Source organism: Phalacrocorax carbo, chromosome 1 (genome assembly GCF_963921805.1).
Source record: "Phalacrocorax carbo chromosome 1, bPhaCar2.1, whole genome shotgun sequence".
In the NCBI taxonomy this organism is placed as follows: Eukaryota; Metazoa; Chordata; class Aves; order Suliformes; family Phalacrocoracidae; genus Phalacrocorax; species Phalacrocorax carbo.
Genome location: NC_087513.1, coordinates 216970405 through 216988061, shown reverse-complemented (window position 1 = coordinate 216988061; position 17657 = coordinate 216970405). Strand labels below are relative to the sequence as shown.

Here is a 17657-nt window from a genome sequence, read left to right as displayed (position 1 = left end):
ACTAAGGCAGAGAGTCACTGGGTAGCATTTCCTAGTGAACGCTCAAGTAGGACATGAACATCAAGTCAAGGAGTAAGTGTGCTTGAGAGACTGAGGTTCTCTGAGATCAGATAAGCACCACGGAAGATCTTATCAGATGAGCAAGCTATTCAAAAGGAAAAGTTACAGAAATACAAACAGCAATCTGGGGGATGGGAGGGAAAAGCACTGCTTGTGCTCTTCAAATCATGCAAAAGCAATCAAAAGCTTAGGAACAGTCCTTGGAGAGGAAGAAGGTACAAAGAGGGGAAGCTTTCGGGGGAGACCAAGGGGTTCTGTAAATTCATAGGGTTTTTTCCCCCCAGTCAAATTAATCCCTCTGTAAAAAAAAAAAAAAAGAATATTTAGTGAGATAATGAACAGTATTTAGTGAGATAATGACATTTACTACAAGGCAGCGATATTCAACCCGATTACGTGTATCTGGACAGTCACTCAAAATGGTGTTCAGAGTTGCTTTGAATTTTAGTTTTTAATTCCTCATTTTTTGGCAAAATAGTTTTGCAGATTGCACATGGATTTAATTAAGACACGTATTAAACAAACCCGATCTTTGTGTGGTTGTGTTAAGCTTTAGAGAACTTGCACCTCTTGTGGCTAACATCTGACAGTCTCACAGACCAGAGCAAGTACTTCATTTGAAGGCAGGAACTAAAATAATGACTGTCAGTCTGTGGGGCGCCCTCCATTTTCTTTTTTAGCAAGTCCTTAATGAAACTTTTTAAAGATCTGAATATAAGAGTTCCTCTGTCTGTCACAATTTGAAGTAAAACCAAATTTAAAACCTACTAGTGATCTGGGCACCTGAGGGAACATTGTGTGACCTGTAAGTGTTTGTGACAAATCCATCAAAAAGCGTTCAATTTTTGTAGTAAACACGTCGAAGTTGCACACACTCTCATCCTCTCACACAGAATTTATCTCTAGGAGAAAGAAATGCCTTTGGCTTGGTTAATTATAGGTAATTTGGGTTTTAATTTGTGTCACCTGTCACAGCCTCCTTGCAGCTTTGCGTAAGTTGATGCCACAGCCTGCGTTCACTGTAACGTGCACTGAGAAACACTGCAGATGCTGAAGTCGGGCTCATCTAGGTGAAACAGCATTCTCTGCAGGTGGGAATGGATAAAATCTCCCAGCCAAGAGACCGGAAGTCATCTGCCTATTTTTCATTTTGTTAAGTCATAAGCGGGGGGGCGAGATGGAGAACACAGCAATCCAATGTCAGTCTGCCAAGCAGACATCATAAACCCCATACTTACTTCAAAGTGAAATCCCTCTTTAAGTGCAATTGCCCTCAAAATTTTTGAGGAGACTGTGGTCGCTAACATGTAAACATTCTTCACATCAGCATCTTCGGAGCAGTTTTCCTTCCAGCAAGAAAACATCCACCACCCAAACAAAGCTGCCAGCTCGTTGCCAGTGAACACCTTCCAGCAGCCACTGCAGACAGGATAGAAAATGTAAGAGCTCTTTCAGGTTTCCCCCGAGCATCCGCTCAGGGGGGAAGACATCTTCCGCAGTCCCTGGAACACCAGGAGCCTGAGCACACTACTGACACGCTGCTCTATACAAAGCCACCATACTAACAGGACTCCACGTTCATCATGTCTTAGTGATTTACAAGCCCAGGGCACTCTGTTAGCAAGCAAAGATACCAATTAAGTATTCTTACTGTCAGCTTTAAAACAGCTCAGGTCTTTTTAATTTATCAAACAGTATAGCAGTCTATAGGCTGCAGTCAGGGAACGCCTGCGCTACCGCACGTTACAGACAGTTACTTACACAGTGATCAGAATTTTGGCCTGTTAGTGGAAGAAAAATAATTTCTATTCAATAAGAAGCAGCCAGGGAAAAACAAACAAACAAGCAAGCAACAACAACAAAAAAGAAACCAGCTAACTGTCTCAAGGCAGAATTTGCTTGCCTAATAGAAGCAAAAAAACCAGTAACAACAAGACTTTGCTGTCTTTAGTAACCAAACTTCTCAGTGAAGTTTTATTTGGCCATTTACTGTAACTCTGATAAGTGCTTGGTCTAATCTTTTCTGAGTTATTAACTGATTTTATTTAGAATACACTATTTCAAGAGGCTGTAGTGAGGTGGGAGTTGGTCTCTGCTCCCAAGTCACCAGTGACAGGACGAGAGGAAACGGCCTCAAGCTGCGTCAGGGGAGGTTTAGGTTGGATGTGAGGGAAAATGCCTTCCCTGCCAGAGGGGTCAGGCCCTGGCACAGGCTGCCCAGAGAGGTGGGGGAGTCCCCGTCCCTGGGGGGGGTTCAACCACCGTGTAGCCGTGGGACTTGGGGCCATGGTTTAGGAGGCCTGGGGGTGTTGGGTTGGGGGTTGGCCTTGATGACCCGAGAGGTCTTTTCCAACCTTAATGATTCTATGATTCTATTTGAGGTGGAGCTATGCCAAAAGATCAAGCTAGAAAGAAAAATATCTGAATAGCTAAGCCACAACAGGAAAGAGTGGGCTGAAGGTGTTTGCCTGTCAACCATCTGGGGACATTCTGTGATTTTCAGTACCTCTTCTGCAGAAAGAGAGAAAATAAAATGTCACATCACTTACTTTTCCCGCTGTTCTGCCACTGCTAGTCTATCTGCATCTGGATCAGTGGCCACTACTACTTTGGCATTTTCTTTCTCTGCAAGCCTCAGTGACAACTCCTGGTGGGAGAAGAGGGAGGGGGGAAATAAAAATAAATAAAACCCACAAGAGCAAATAAACCCACAGTCGTCCTACTTACATATAACATGCAGTGAAAGAAAATCTCATGTGGATTGCCCACTGTATTAACACAGCTGAAAGCCAGGTACTCCCTGTTCTCTTCCTCGATTTGTTTTTCGACACAGTACCATATCCAAACAGAGGAAAGCTCATAGACTACGATGAAGTAGAAACAAAAATACCAGCACAGATTCTCCTTCTTCAGGATTCGGGCATTTGACAGTAGAGAAGTCTGGATCTGGATCTTTTTGTTCAGGTACTGGAATGGGGGGCTGAAAGCCAAACGCTTTGAAAGCCAACTGCACGTAGTCATGTCCCACTCCATGAAAAGAGGTATGAACAAACTTCAGATTTGTTTGCACATTTAGCTCCCTGAGAAGGAAAAAAAACTCAGTAAGGTTTTAATTATTTAACAAGACTACTTTCATGTGGGAAAGCAAAAGAAAATGCAATTACACTTTGTGCTAGTCTGCTGATTTCTGCATTAATTTCAAAGGAGGAATGAGTGAAAAGCGCTCATTTGGACTTTCACTACAAATTGCTGGTTTAAAGCTCCTTCTCATGAAAAATGAGATATTTACTTTCTGCTGAAACTGCTGGAAATCTCCCAAGAACAAACTGTTGATTTCTGCATCAAACTCAAGCTCTTCCACAACCCTGAATATCTTACTCTGGCTCTACTCTACCTACATTATCCATCCTCCTCCTTTTAGCCTTGTTTTCTGCCCCACTTAGCCTTTAAACTTAATCTTCTCATCTCTATTCCATGCATGTACACCTCACCCTTACTCTGAATTTCTGCATTTTATTCAAAACTCTTCGAGCATATTCATTTGCATAAAATTGATCACATGAGGGTGCTTTACTGTGGCTTTGTGTCCAAAGGCAGGCTGCTTTATAGTCAAGAGGTATGGTTTAGTCCTAACGATGGGGACCACCTAATTTCATGACACATCACAGATGGGATGGGGTGAGGCAGGACATGACCCAAAATTGTTCCCACCACGAAGAGCACAGAGCAATGGCCCCAAGCAGACAGTGATGTCTGTAGCAGAGTAGAGCACCCAGCTGCAGTGAACCATGAAGGCAGAAATCAAGTCACTGATTTGTGACTATAAAAATCGCTACGGGCAGGTCTGAAACTATTAAAATTTTGGAAGAGAGCCCAGTCCCTCTACCCAGCTCAGAAGTGTTTACGTACGGCAGCATCACATGCTTTATTATTGAAGTCTATCCGTCAAGTTTTCCACATGTAACCCAGAGCTTACCTAAAAACATAATTTAAATACATTTTGTTTTATACAATACCTATGATAACAGATCTTTTTCAGATCTTCCATGTAACAGTCACAAATTTTCTTCAGAGGATCCCGTCTAAGGGGACTGGTGTCTACTAGATTCTCATTCCAAGAGCCATTCCATGGTTCGACGCACTCTTCTATACATTTTATAATTTCCTTATCGTGAGGAGAGGTGATCTGTGCTCCATTTTCCCAATAAACCTGGGGTAAGTTTAAGGAACACAAGACACGGTTTATTTACAAAGGTTATTAACTTGATAAAAATTCTTTTAGCTGTAGGATTCCACATGCTTCCTGCTTCTTGAAGTCATACAGGAAAGGTTAGCATCAGACTGGCTTGATTCGCAAAAGTCATTTGGAACCACAGCGTCTGATCTCGGGTATGTGGTGATAGCTGCTCAGCAACACGGCCTATTTTCAAAAACGCTGGCATTCACCTATTATGACTGAAATCATCAGGACGTGAGAAACCGAAACTGGATACTTACATTTGAGTGTTGTGCAAACTGCAGCAGAAGGAAAACATTACCTTCTACATAGTCAGTCATTCCTTTTGAAAAAGAAGCACAACTTGTTTTTGAAATCGAAGCAAGAGAGATAAGCAGCATGCCAAGGTACATGTTTTCCCATCACTGAACAACTGTAATCTTTCAGCTAGAAACACTATCAAACCCTGAACTATAAACAGTCTTTGTTGAAGAATTATTTAGATACCAGTTTTCCCACAGTTTGTTTCCAATAGCACAGCTGAGTTCACAGTGCAGACTTGCTACTCAGACCAATCTGTCTCTCTTTTCTCATCCACTGGCTTTCATGAAACCCACAGGTACCGAGTATCTTCAAAACTATGGGTTCATTGAATTTGGTTAGAATTGTCCAAAACCTTCAGAAGCTGCTGAATTCACAGGGGAAATAGTGAAAGATAAAACAATTCCTGTGAAAGGCTAGAAAAGACAATATCCTGACAAAAGTAAAATGCTTTGCATCAGAAGACACAAGCAGAAATGAAGCACCTGGAAGACTGGTGTGGCTTATTTTATTCATTGCTATGGATAAGCATAAGTAAAGGCTGGTGAAGTACTCCACAACTTGTCCTCTGCGGGACAAGTGCAGTACAACCACCTCCAAGAGTTACCTCTGTACAGAGTGCGGCTGGTTCTCCTATCATTGCTATGACTCACTGTCCTGTTACTAAGCTTCTAGAATGCTGTTTAGTTGAAGTTCAGAGCTTACTTCAGATTCTTATAAAATTTAGGACGGGAAATACTGTGTTACAATACTGCACAAGCAGCATTTGTTATGGATGGTTATTCTCTTCCAAGCTTCCCAAATGAAGCACCCGCCTCTCTCTCCATGCCCAGAAAAACAATCTTACAGGGAGTAACACACTTAAACCACCACCATCTTCAGCAGTTATCTGCTATGTGGACTAATTCACCTAAGTTCTAGCTTAGTTTTAAACTAATTTTTAAGTCTAAGAATTGAACACATTATAAATCGCTTAAGCATTTCTGCAGCTGCTGCTTAGACTCTATGAACGTCACAACACACTTGTGCTCAAGATACACAAGCAGTGTGGTCTTAAGTTCTACTCGCAGAAGAAAGCGTGTGTATTTTAGGTTATAAAAGGATGAATTACTTGAAATCATTTCCCTTCCTGATGTCCACACATGCACGCTCCAGAGAACCCAAATGCCAAAGGCACATAGGTAATACGGGAAAGCAGCTGGCTGTGATGTGCCATGAGCTTCAACGTTCAAGCCTCACCTTGTACCCGTTGTCCTCCTTCCGGTTGTGGGATGCTGTGATCATCACACCAGCCACAGCTTTGAGCTGCTGAACAGCGTAGGGCTGCAAAGGAAACCCAGAAATGCCCATTTACCCAGGAGTTCTGCAGCCGGCACAAATGTTATTAGGACAGCAAGTGTTATTAGGACAGCAATAGGATGCTACAGAAGTGGCTCTTAATGTTTCACCAGTTTATTTGAAAATTGTATACAAATGCTCATCATTCTGTTTCCTGTAGCTAGTAACAGAGGGAAAGCTTGTTCTGTTCTGGTGCATTGGAACATTATTCTATTTACCAATTACATAAACACAATTGTTAATTGGCCAACTAGAGAAAGTCTATACTCGGATTAGTCTCATATTTTAAAGAGAAAAGAGGTTGAAACAGAATGAAGGAATTCACCAAAAGGCTTGTTGAAAAACGAGTTACAGGTATTTCCAGCTAAAGAGCAGCCAGTCCTTTCAGTCCTTCCCTCAAAACAAGACCCAGAGCACACACAGCACACTAGAAAAGCTTGCAGAATTGAAAACAAGGATTTAAAACCCTGCAAGAAAAAGCTTCTGTGACTAGAACAGAAAGCTCTGGTTTTGAAGATATTAAAAGCAGAGGCAATCCTTAATTTCTTCCACTCCAAGCAGTGTAAGTCAAAGTCTCATGTCCAAAGCGATACAGTCCCTATCTATGTGTATATATTCACATACACGTCAACGCAACCTTCGACGCTTATGACACCCAGGTGTTCAAGCACAGAGAAGACTAGCAGAATGCTTCACCTGTACCCAACAGGGAAAGCCTGGGCTGCAGTAGCTATTGCCCTCACACAGCAGCCTGGGGTGAGTGTGATTCTGCTGGCTATCTGCACACAGAGGATTTCAGTGACATTCCTATTACAACCTCCTTGAAGAGCCAAGTGCATCAAGCAGCCTCTATTTTTCTCTTTTAGTAACAGAATTTGAGAAGAAAATCGCTAGTTCACATTTTCAGTACACTTTCAAACACTCCTTTAACTGCATGGTTCCACAATATAAAAGAGAAGATGACTCACCACAAACGGTGTAGGGACATACGTGGAAAAGAAGTATACGGGTACATCTTTAGCCAGTAAGACTGCTGCAGTGAGCTTGGCAAGTCTACCAACAGGAAAAAGAAAACATTCAGTCAATCCAACTCCCCACAACAATCCAAGAGCTGTATGGCATTACCGTAACCTTCATTTCACCTGTTTCTTAAATCCCTCTACTGTTTTTTGGCTTACGCTGAGTTTGTACAGGCAATGTAATACAGTTTTCAGGCTGTAGAATCCAAGACCACGCTTTTATTTGTTGTTTGAAGAGCACAAGGCACTTCAGTCAACCACATAAATAAACCAGTGATCTCAAAACCAAAGATACAGAAACTACTGGTGTGACACTTGTCATTCGTTCAAGGACAGAACCAATCTCCAGAAAGGTTAAAGTGACAGATGTCTGCAATGGCAGGTTTGGAAAAGGATTCGGTATTCCGCACAGCAAAGCTCGTTTGCCAGCCTTGGTTCAGCAGCTTCAGACAATATCATAGAAACATAGAATTGTTAAGGTTGAAAAGACCCTTAAGATCATTGAGTCCAACCGCTAACCTATCACTGCCAAGCCCACCACTAAACCATATCCTCAAGCACCACGTCTACCCTTCTTTTAAATACCTCCAGGGATGGAGACTCAACCACCTCCCCAGGCAGCCTGTTCCAATGCTTGACAGCCCTTTCGGGGACTAAGTTTTTCCTAATGTCCAACCTAAACTTCCCCTGGCGCAGCCTGAGGCCGTTTCCTCTCATCCTATCTCTAGTAACTTGGGAGCAGAGACCAACCCCCCCCCCCCTCACTCCAGCCCCTCTCAGGCAGCTGCAGAGAGCGAGAAGGGCTCCCCTCAGCCTCCTCTTCTCCAGACTAAACAACCCCAGCTCCCTCAGCCACTCCTCATAAGACTTGTTCTCTAGACCCTTCACCAACTTCGTTGCCCATGAAGCAGATCTTATACTTCGGCAAACCAGCACACTGCGATCCCAGAAAGTTTAGAAAGGTTAACAGCACCCATGTTTTTAAACCTTGCCTTTATTACAAACTTCCCCTTCAAGCAGCAGGGAAACTCCTTCTCTTTCAGGTAACTGATATGAAACTGTTCCTCGCAAGTCAGGTATGCACAGCTCGGCAGTTAATGAGAAGTCTCAGAGTCGAAACAGATGAGAGATTAAGTAGTGCAAGTTTGCTTTGCTCACTTGTTTTTACAGACAAGCATTAATGCTTGCTTCCTTATCTCCCGTGGCTGAGTATACTGTGGTCTAAGTTTCAGTTACTCAGAATTTCACTACAGCACCTATCAAATCTAGCCTGAAACCACTTAAAAAGAGTTTGAGAGCTCAGCTTGTAGCTGAAGCTACTGAAATTTTGCTTGTGTATCACAATGGTTTACATCAACTTAATTACGGGATACAGGTCTGCCATCTCCCTCGGCACTGGAACTGATGCACAGAAAGGTGCGCTCCTGCTCACATAGTGCTGGGTAAGCATGCTGATCCAACTGAAAACACGTTTCTGGGGAGGGTCAATTTGATTTTAGCACTACCATATCTGTGTGTCATCCCAAGGGGACAAAAGATACACGTAGCTGAGAACTGATTTGCTCCTTTTATGTGTGGAACACAATGACCGCGCTGCCATCAAGTCTGAATTCCAAGCTTTGTGTGGCTGAAAAGGAATGTTTTTCTTATGCTCCACATGTTTAAGCTGCGTATAACCCAGACAATTCAGGCAGCAGCCTTGCAAACACAGTGTAACTGAGGAGTTTAAAATGCTTGTGGCAAAGCCTGGTGGGTAACACGCCCCATGTATCTGCAGGGCAGCGAGGAAGGTGTGGAGAGGCAGACTTCAGGGGAATGGAGAAACTGTTACAAGAATCACTGGATTCTGAGCTCTGTTATACCAAGAACTTTTACATCCCTAGAACATTATATGGTGACAAAAATTTTAAAAAATTAACTACATTAGTTACAACAATCAACTACAATAACTACATTAACCTCAATAATTAACGACTCATTAACCAAATAATAATTAGCTACTAGGCTGGCTTCTTTGTAAAGCATGCTGTTACAACATGTGCTTCGTTCCCCGAATTACAAGTCATTAGGACTCCTTATAGAATTCAGAAAGCAGCTCTTCTACAGATCCTCTCTCCCCTTTCCTTGCAAAGGGAATAATTTGGCATCACTGGAACTTTATGCTTTAAATTTCAGGTAAAATAATCCCAATGTGGAATAGACTGAGACCACAGACTAGCATAAGGGTGCCAAAATCCAGAGTTACAGTAGGCTGCAGCTAGAATTCTCCTCCCCCAAGCAAACTTAAATCAGATGCATAATACAAAAGAACGACAGCATTAATAACAGTGCATTAACATTCAGTGATTTCAAGCTAGATGTTAGTATTCTGAATTTACCTTCACATTCAAATTTCTCTCCAGGCATATCAACTTCTTAATGTCTGCCTAATGTTCTTGTGCATTTAGACTCTAAATTCTCTGGTGACTAGCCTGACATTCCACATTGGCTGGCAACTGGTATTACAGAGGCTTTAGTCCATGCCTCTCCCCATTACGATTAGGGGGGATTTAGGGGGGTGGGGAAAGAGTGTGCGCAGTTCATGACAAATATTCTGAGAGAATGGAATGCATTTAAAGCCACAATTTAATTTCTAGTCTTGCAAATGTAATCAATACTCATACTTCTTACTGCTGCAGTTGCTGGTCACCTGACCTCGTGTGTCATATCCAACAACAAAGCCTCTCTGCTTAAAGTCTGAAAAACACCTCTCAAGATACTTGTAGATCCCCTGGAAAAAAAAGACAAAAAAAAAGCAGAGAAGAATTAGCTCTAGTGCAGCACACACAGACATTAAGAGTGATCTTTCACTTTAATATATATATATATATCTGTGTGTAATATAATGTCAGTAGGCAAAATACAGCTCAGCAAAAACGTCAATAATGATATCCACAAAAGCAGCATATTTATTTTTCCCCAAAGTGTTCACAGACAGAAAAAGAGCAAACAGAAAAACAGCTGTGGGAAATAAAAGCAGAACAACAGTAAGTGACCAAACAGCATAACCAGAAAGCTCGAGCCAGCAAAATCCTCAAGCAGCAACCACTTGTTTTCAGTCCATTCTGTGCGTATGTATTCAAACCATTTTCTTAAAGACCCAATGGAGAAAAATCCATTTTTTGAAAGTCCATCCACTCAGGCAATATAAGGCTAGTGCTAGTCAGCGCTAGTCTTTACGCTTGTGTTTGCAGGACGAGCCGGACACCTTTTCAGCACCGCTTCCAAAGCGTTAGTTCTAAATTTACATTAAAAGGATGCTTCATCCTTACCCTCTTTTTCAAACGACAGTTTATTATAGTGACCTGCTCCAGGTGGACAGATGAAATTCCTCGATTTACATATTCTGCAGATACAATAGCACAAATACAAGCCGTCTTCTACACATGAAGGCAGAACATTTCCAGGCAAAGTATCAGAGAAGACCCCCAGTGCAGGGAGAAAAAAGGGGAGCAGATGAAGAGAGTAAATTTTTAAGCCACATTCGGGGTGAGGAGAAACATGCACTGAAACACACACAGGAGAGAAACAGCCTCTGAGTCAGCCACCCTCTCTCTCCAGAGCAGGAGGAGAGAGGTGCTCTTTGAAATAGCACATCCCATGGTGTTCCAGCTTCACCTTCCCTGCGGCCTTCACACCCATTCATTTCCCAGTTAGAATATCTGGTGATCCACCACAGAAACAACCTAGGGTGGATCAGCAGTTTTGGACAAAGATGGAAGCACTGTTGCTAACGGACATTTGCAGAGGCCACAGGTGACTACAGTCAGAAAGCAGCCTCCCCTAACACAAAACACCTCACTGGGAACTTATCATTGCTAGGCTTATCCTAAAAAGGCCACCTCTTATGAGGGTACAAGCTTCCTCTTGATAGGAGTGGGGGTGTTTTGTACTAGAATTAAACAGATTCCCCCCCCCCCAGCATTAAATGCAATTCTTTGAGATGTTCTTACCTTGATCTGACTCGATATCACCAATAAGTAGTCTCAACTGGAAAGCTAGCCTGACTCCTACCCATGAAATTCAGTTGAGCTCTTTTTTAATGGTTCTTGCCCTTTCCACCGAAGAAGGAGCTTCAAAGCACAAACAAGTGGATACTGGCATCTCTTTGGAGAGCTATTTCAGCTGCAGATATAGTGTGTCTATAGGGGGATTCGTAGAGAGAGAAAAAAAACAACCCCAAACTTTAAAATAAATAAAAAGCTGAATACTGACGGAACTGGAAGCTGTGCCATGGCATGATTGCCAGCTGAAGTCACCTTCACCCTGACCTGGAATGTGTTGATACACGGCACCCTGACAGCTTATCAAGAACTTTCATGCACAGTTGTAACGAGATGAGTGATGGAGGAATGGGGAAAACTCATTCGAGTTTGACTAGAACAGATTGAATAACATTTAAAGAGACTAACAGCAGATTTGTTAACAACAGATCCCTTATTTAGGCTGGTGGTACCTTGAGGTCAGAGCACATTGCAGAGTTTTATCTGAACTAGTTCTTCGAACATCAAGAAACTGCACAAAAAAGAAAGTTTACAGAAGAAGCAGGACCATGTTAGACAAACCGGTACTCGGCAGAAGCGGAAAACACACGGGGCATATAAACTTCCAGAAGCAGCATGAATCAAGGTAAGTTCAGACCTGTCTGCATAAGAAAGTCAATACATTCCAAACCACTCTTTACAAACCTAAGACTGTTACGCATGATTTCTATTTCACACCTACCCCCCAGGAGGTCTCCCTCGACAGCAGGCATCTCTTGAACCTTCTGGTGACCCTGGTATCTCTAGGGTTCTGCACATCAACAGTCTTCCTCACCCCTTACTTCCCAAGGACAGCCATCAGAACTGGTTTGGCTCCTTGGCTCTAATGCCCACACCCTTGTACATCTCCCAGCTTTCCATTCCCTCATTCCACAAACACAGAACAACTGATTTATTTTTGTTGCAAAGTAAGGACCTATAGTGATCTTTTTAGTACAGAAGATCCAGTCTACACCATCCCCACTATTTCTGCCTGAGCATTTTTGGCAGCTGTGGGGTGCCACTAAATCTAAGTGACACTCTCCTCAAGGGTGAGGTGAGATTTTTTTCCGGGGACACACTCTTAAACCAGCTTCACTGTCTGACAGGGATCAAAAATTTCATATTAATAAAAAGTGCAGTGTCTTTACTTTCTGCCACAGAGAAGTTTTGCTTAAGACACCACGTAATATGCTATATAAGAACAAAATCTTTAAGCTTAGCCAAACATCCGACAGCTGTTAGGGTTAGTCCAGCCCTGCCGGTCTTGTTTACTATCCAAACACCTTTATCAAAGCTGCAGGAAATAAAAATAAATAAAAAATGACAGTGAGAGGGAGTGAATACAGAGCGCCTCTGCTCTCTGAACCCTCTACTCAAGCTCACACCTATTTTCTTCCAGGTGTCACTCTCCCTTTCTCAGCGGGCAGTCAGTAACTCCAACACCTCTTGGGATAAGTCTCTTCTTTAGTAAGTTGCTCAGTTTAAAGAATTCCTATTTCCTTTTTACAAGACTCAGGGTTTGACAGCGTCCCTGTCTAATTTCTCCTGGGACAATTACTGCTTCCAAATTGAAGTCACCCAAGCCAACATCATGCTGTTACATACTCGGTGATAATTAATAACTTATTAGCAAGTGTCAGCATACAAATGTGTAGCCGCCTCAGTGGATCTGAAATGAAATTCTCTTTAGGTGCACTGAAGTATTACAATTATTTATACCACTGCACAGTTCAGGTCAATTCCCTATCTAAAATTCACAGACTGATCTAGCCATGCTTTAAATAATCCTCTTGCATGTCCAGTCCCTTATGATCAGAAGAGAAGTGAGGGGAAAGTGATGGTATCAAGAATGGGATGGAAAGATTTTCAGTTGATGTATCAAGAGTGATAGTAACAGCTTTATGAAGTCCAGTATTTAAATCTTTCAGCTATTATCTTTAGCTTTGCTTATATAGCAACGGGAAACTCATAGCAGTGATGCAAAGGCGACCAGGTTTGCCATCATGGAGGTCAGTGGCGGGTTACTTACCTGTTAACAAAAGCAATTGGTTCAGCAGGACAGAAGCGGTACCGGAGCTGGAAAATCTAGGCTTTACGCATAGGTCATGTACCTACAATTTCCACATGAGTTCAAAAGCAACTTCTGCATATCCTGTACCTTTCTGGATCTGACTTTTCATGATATCAATAAAATCATTCAAATCAAAAACACAGCATGCCCTTAAGCATGCAACTTAACTAAGGTTTATTTTAATTAAAGGAAATATTTTCATTACGCTGAAGTCTACTTTTTTTGAATGGCCCTTTATTCCTGTAGCAGGTAAGGACAAATACAGAGAGACAGGGTTGCCCATTTTCAGATTAGGTTCAGCAAAACTGTTAGCATTCTTAGCTTCTGAAACAAGTGCACACAAACAAAGAGATTAAATCTGATGCAGTTTACTTCAGAAACAAGTTTTAATTCCCTTCCCAGAAACTGCTTTTTCTAACTTGATACATGGCTCTAATAAACAACTAAAAATAGAAGCTCTACAGAGGGAGCAAATGAATACAACCCAGTTTGTTACTTTCAGAAACCGGTAATGCCCGTGTAACTGAACTTGCAAACACATTCCCAGCTGACCAAAATGAAACTTTTCATTTTCTGCCAAGAACGCGTATCAGTCAGCCGATCCAAGCTCAGCCACGCTTTCCCGAGACTGGAAACACAAAGGCAGCATGCAACGTTCAGGCGCCGGGAGCATGAGCAACTTCAAGTTCAACAGACTGCACAGGCCAAGAAGTAAAGTGACTATTATTAACTTCCTCTGCGTTATCAAGATGTTTACTCTGCTTCAAAGAGAAGCAGACTTGTTTAAAGGAACTTCAGTACCCTTAACAATTCCATCACTGGTGACAAACTACTAGGTTTTAAACTATTTTTTTCTTAATCTCTTCAGCTCATTCCCACCAGACCAGCAGGGACCACCTGTACCACATCAGTAAGTTTTGTTCATACCATTACAGTATCTGCAGCAGATGAGTTTGGCATACTCAGATCAGCAAGGCTAGAATTAAAGGGAGCATTATTCTAAGGCGTGTCTAGTTTAGAGGTCAAAAAACTAAAGAAAACTTTCTGTTAGACCCAAGGCAAAACTGAAGAGAAAAAAAATGGTCAGATACACGCTGGGTTTCAAGCACTACCAATGGGCTCCAACATGCTACTTCTATTCTCTTCAAAGCCTGTATAAGCAGCTGTTGGCATCTAGTTTCACTGCAAAAGTTTGGGCTCCAGTTGTAGAAGCCAGCCATCAGCAGTATGACAAACAGCTTAATAAAGTCCCAGCTCTTCCAAGTTTTAAGCACACCACTTCACCCTGAGCCAACAGAAATTATTTCAGTCGTGTCTGCTGAGGGACTTGTATCAGAGCATTAACCTGCAAAGAGATGACTATTTTAAAATACAGTATTAAATGAGAGGTTTTATAAACCCTTTGTAAATCATGTAGTAAAGCACCTTTTATCACGTGCCTGAAGCCCCATTTATAAGAGTCCTTGACAAAGTGGGTATGATTCAGTAGGTTCATAATAACGAAAACTGTTTATTGATGTTCCAAGTACAGTGGTTACAAATACATCAGTTATTGTATTTTCAGTAGCCAAAACTAGAGGTGGGAACAGATAATATATTGAAGTATATTTCATATGCGCAGTCCAAACCCATTTGTATGTGTTCATAAGGAAAGAAAATAGGGAACATCCATTTTCTGACTCATGCTACTTGCTTTCAAAAGGATTCAACACTTCTCTTTCCTTGCCTCCCACGACCTTCACTGGGGTGAGAGAAAGCTATATTTTACAGATTAAGAACCCAACTGCTTTTTGCTTAAGATTTATCATGATAAAGTATGTGCAAGAATGACTGCTGAAGTCAGGAATGATAGTTTAACAGGACTACAACCCGCAATAAATCAATGTTCAAACTCAGACTCCTCTTCCACGTGCTCAAAGTCTGCATAACATCAGATCAACCTCCCCTGTACTCTTAATCAGCTTCTTATGAAGTTTACTTGTGAACATTAGTTATTTAGCCTACTTGTTTGGGGGAAAAAAATGATAGAGGAACACATCAGCCGAAAAGCACCCTGGTACTGTACAATAAGCAAATTTAAGAACAAATCCAGCATGAGACAGCAATATAGAAAAGGAGCATGGAGCACTTTTGATCAAAAACTGATTCAACATCAGCTGTTCTCCTTCCCAAGGTGTTTATTGAAAAGGTGAGGAAAGAAATGAGACAACAGGGGACCAAGTTCTTTGGGAACATATATATAATCGGCCCTTGAATGAAGCAGTGCTTCAAAGAAAAGCAGAGGTGATTAAGCCTAATATTAATCAACAGGTTGATTTATTCGGACAACCAACACATTTACAACTCATTAACATTGCTTGAAGGAGAAGCAGGGAGGGAAATGAAGAAGCGTGATCATTTTCCAGCCCTCTTTTGGCATGCAAGACCAAAATCAAGAGAGGAAAAAAGGAGGGTAAAAGACACTGAAGAAACAAGTCCAGAAAACTGTATTTTTGGTTGTTCATCAGCTTAAACAGCTAGTCAAAAGAACCGAAAACATGGTTCAAGGAAAAGACGTGTCAGAAGCAAGAAGTCTCTGCCACCGGTCTTCCCCACCACAGCACCGATACTGTTCATGGCCCCACGGCAGCCTCCACCCAGCTCCTCAACTCCACGTACCAGCTTCTGTGCCCTTCTAAATGTACATCGAGCGCCACCACCAAGCAGAGCCTAATCTCTGGCAGAGGAGCAGGAAATTAGGACTGAAGCCTCCCTGGCCAAAACTTTAGCTCCCACACACACCCATCCCAACAGACCCTTTCCAACAACACTAATAGACAACCACCAAAATGGCAGTCAAGAGCTACATTTAAGTTCCAAGATCTCTGTATCCAAATCAAGAAGTCCACCCCAGAATAATCTACTCCAAACTCCAAAGAACTAGTCCTCAGAAAGATCAACACCTGTTTACAATGTTTTCTTAGAAAATAATTCAATAATGATATCTCTAACCTAAAACCACAAATATTAAATCATGAATAAACCACAAATCATCAACCTCTCTGATACAAACTGAAACTCTCCAACTGCAAATCTTATGTTACGTGTTGTATCTCAAATGACTTTCTTGCATCTCTACTTGGCACTAAAGTGCCAAGAGCTACAGACAGAGCTACAGTAATGCCAGTGCACTGACCTACAACGGATTGGATAGCTGTAAACACTGTGGTTAACACAACCAGTGTTACTGGAAGGACTCCCCAGAAGCTAAAAAATTTACAGTACAGATGTTCGTCACAGTCAGTCTACATTTGCTTTTTCATCTTATTTCCTGTTCATTTCCTTAGTAAAACCTGCTAATTTTGTATAGCTATTCACAACTTCGGCTGAAAAGGAAAGAAAAGTCTTGTTTGGTTGGGGATGGGTTTGTTTTTGGGGTTTTTGGTTTAATTTTCGCCAAATACTACAAGTTCTTATGACAGCTATTGGTTTCCAGCTTCAGAGCAGTATAATAGACTTCAGCTACTGGCCAAATTCCAGTGGAAGTGATTATATTCTGCCTCCTAGGATGTCCAATTAAACCTGTTCAAGCTACTTTATTTTCTAAACATTTCTTGCTATCACTCTACTGTCAAATGGCTGCTGCGTTTCACCCTCAGCTTGTATTTCAGTGGTACACTATATGACCCAAACGTTTACTGTGAAACCATTCAGTTGTCTCCTACGCAACTACTGAGCTTACCTGCGTTGACTGGATCACGGTAAGATCATTGATGTAGCAAAAGCCTGCTCCCATAGCAGAGCGAAGGCCAGCAGTCCCAAAGGTCAGCCTGCAGCAGAGACGATCCCGCAACTCTTTATGCTTTCCATTCTGTAACAAGCTTTCAATCTGTTCTTTTGTTTTTTGGTTCTGCAAAAGAAGATTAAGGTCTTCATTTAGTTTTGAAATCAGGATCTGAACTGTATACTTTAAATATGTTTTTAAATAATTCCTAGCTCTGCAGTGCAACAAATTCTTCCTATCCTATTAGGTGCCCGTCTGCCCAAACTAGCCGTCACTGTAACTCTCATTTCTATATTCTCTTTTCTCTATCATCCTGATTTATAAAAGATTCAAGAGCTCTCGCTGCCATCGATAAGCTGATGTGTTTGCCTACACTTTGCAGCTACATAAAGCCTCTAAGTGAGGAACACAGACTTTAGAACAGGTTTTTCCAAGGCTGGCAACACAAGTTAATTCTCAATCTGTGCTGCTGGAAGACAGACAAAAATCCTAACTTCAAAGCAGTATTTCCTTCTTCCCACCTGCAGGAAACCTCTGTAAAGACATTGCACAGTAAAATAAAGCTGACATTGTAAAACCAAAATAAAGTTTGCCTGTTCAAGTGACACTGATCGTTGGTGAGGTGGGTACAAGAGTGTCAAAGTCCCCAGTTAACACAAACTCTCATATAAAGGTGGGTATTTCCCTGTCAGAGAATCCCAGCCATTTTTGACACTTCCCCTGCTCAGTATGTACACTTGACATGACCAGGTTGAAAAAAAAAAAAGTTCTTACTCCTGAAGGTATCACATGTATCATCTTAACA

The 17657-nt window shown here is 41.8% G+C and overlaps 1 protein-coding gene across 1 annotated transcript in view; it reads right to left on the bottom strand.

The window, feature by feature from the left end:
• The window catches only part of PGM2L1 (phosphoglucomutase 2 like 1), a 44915-nt gene that overhangs the window by 10341 nt on the left and 16917 nt on the right, over positions 1–17657 (bottom strand). Inside the window, exons 3-10 of the mRNA XM_064441597.1 lie at positions 16811–16978; positions 9618–9724; positions 6904–6988; positions 5837–5920; positions 4077–4270; positions 2951–3140; positions 2610–2707; positions 1299–1479 (exon numbers count right to left, since the gene is read on the bottom strand). Of these exons, the coding sequence (XP_064297667.1) occupies positions 1299–1479; positions 2610–2707; positions 2951–3140; positions 4077–4270; positions 5837–5920; positions 6904–6988; positions 9618–9724; positions 16811–16978 (1107 nt within the window). The remainder of the gene's footprint in view (positions 1–1298; positions 1480–2609; positions 2708–2950; positions 3141–4076; positions 4271–5836; positions 5921–6903; positions 6989–9617; positions 9725–16810; positions 16979–17657) is intronic.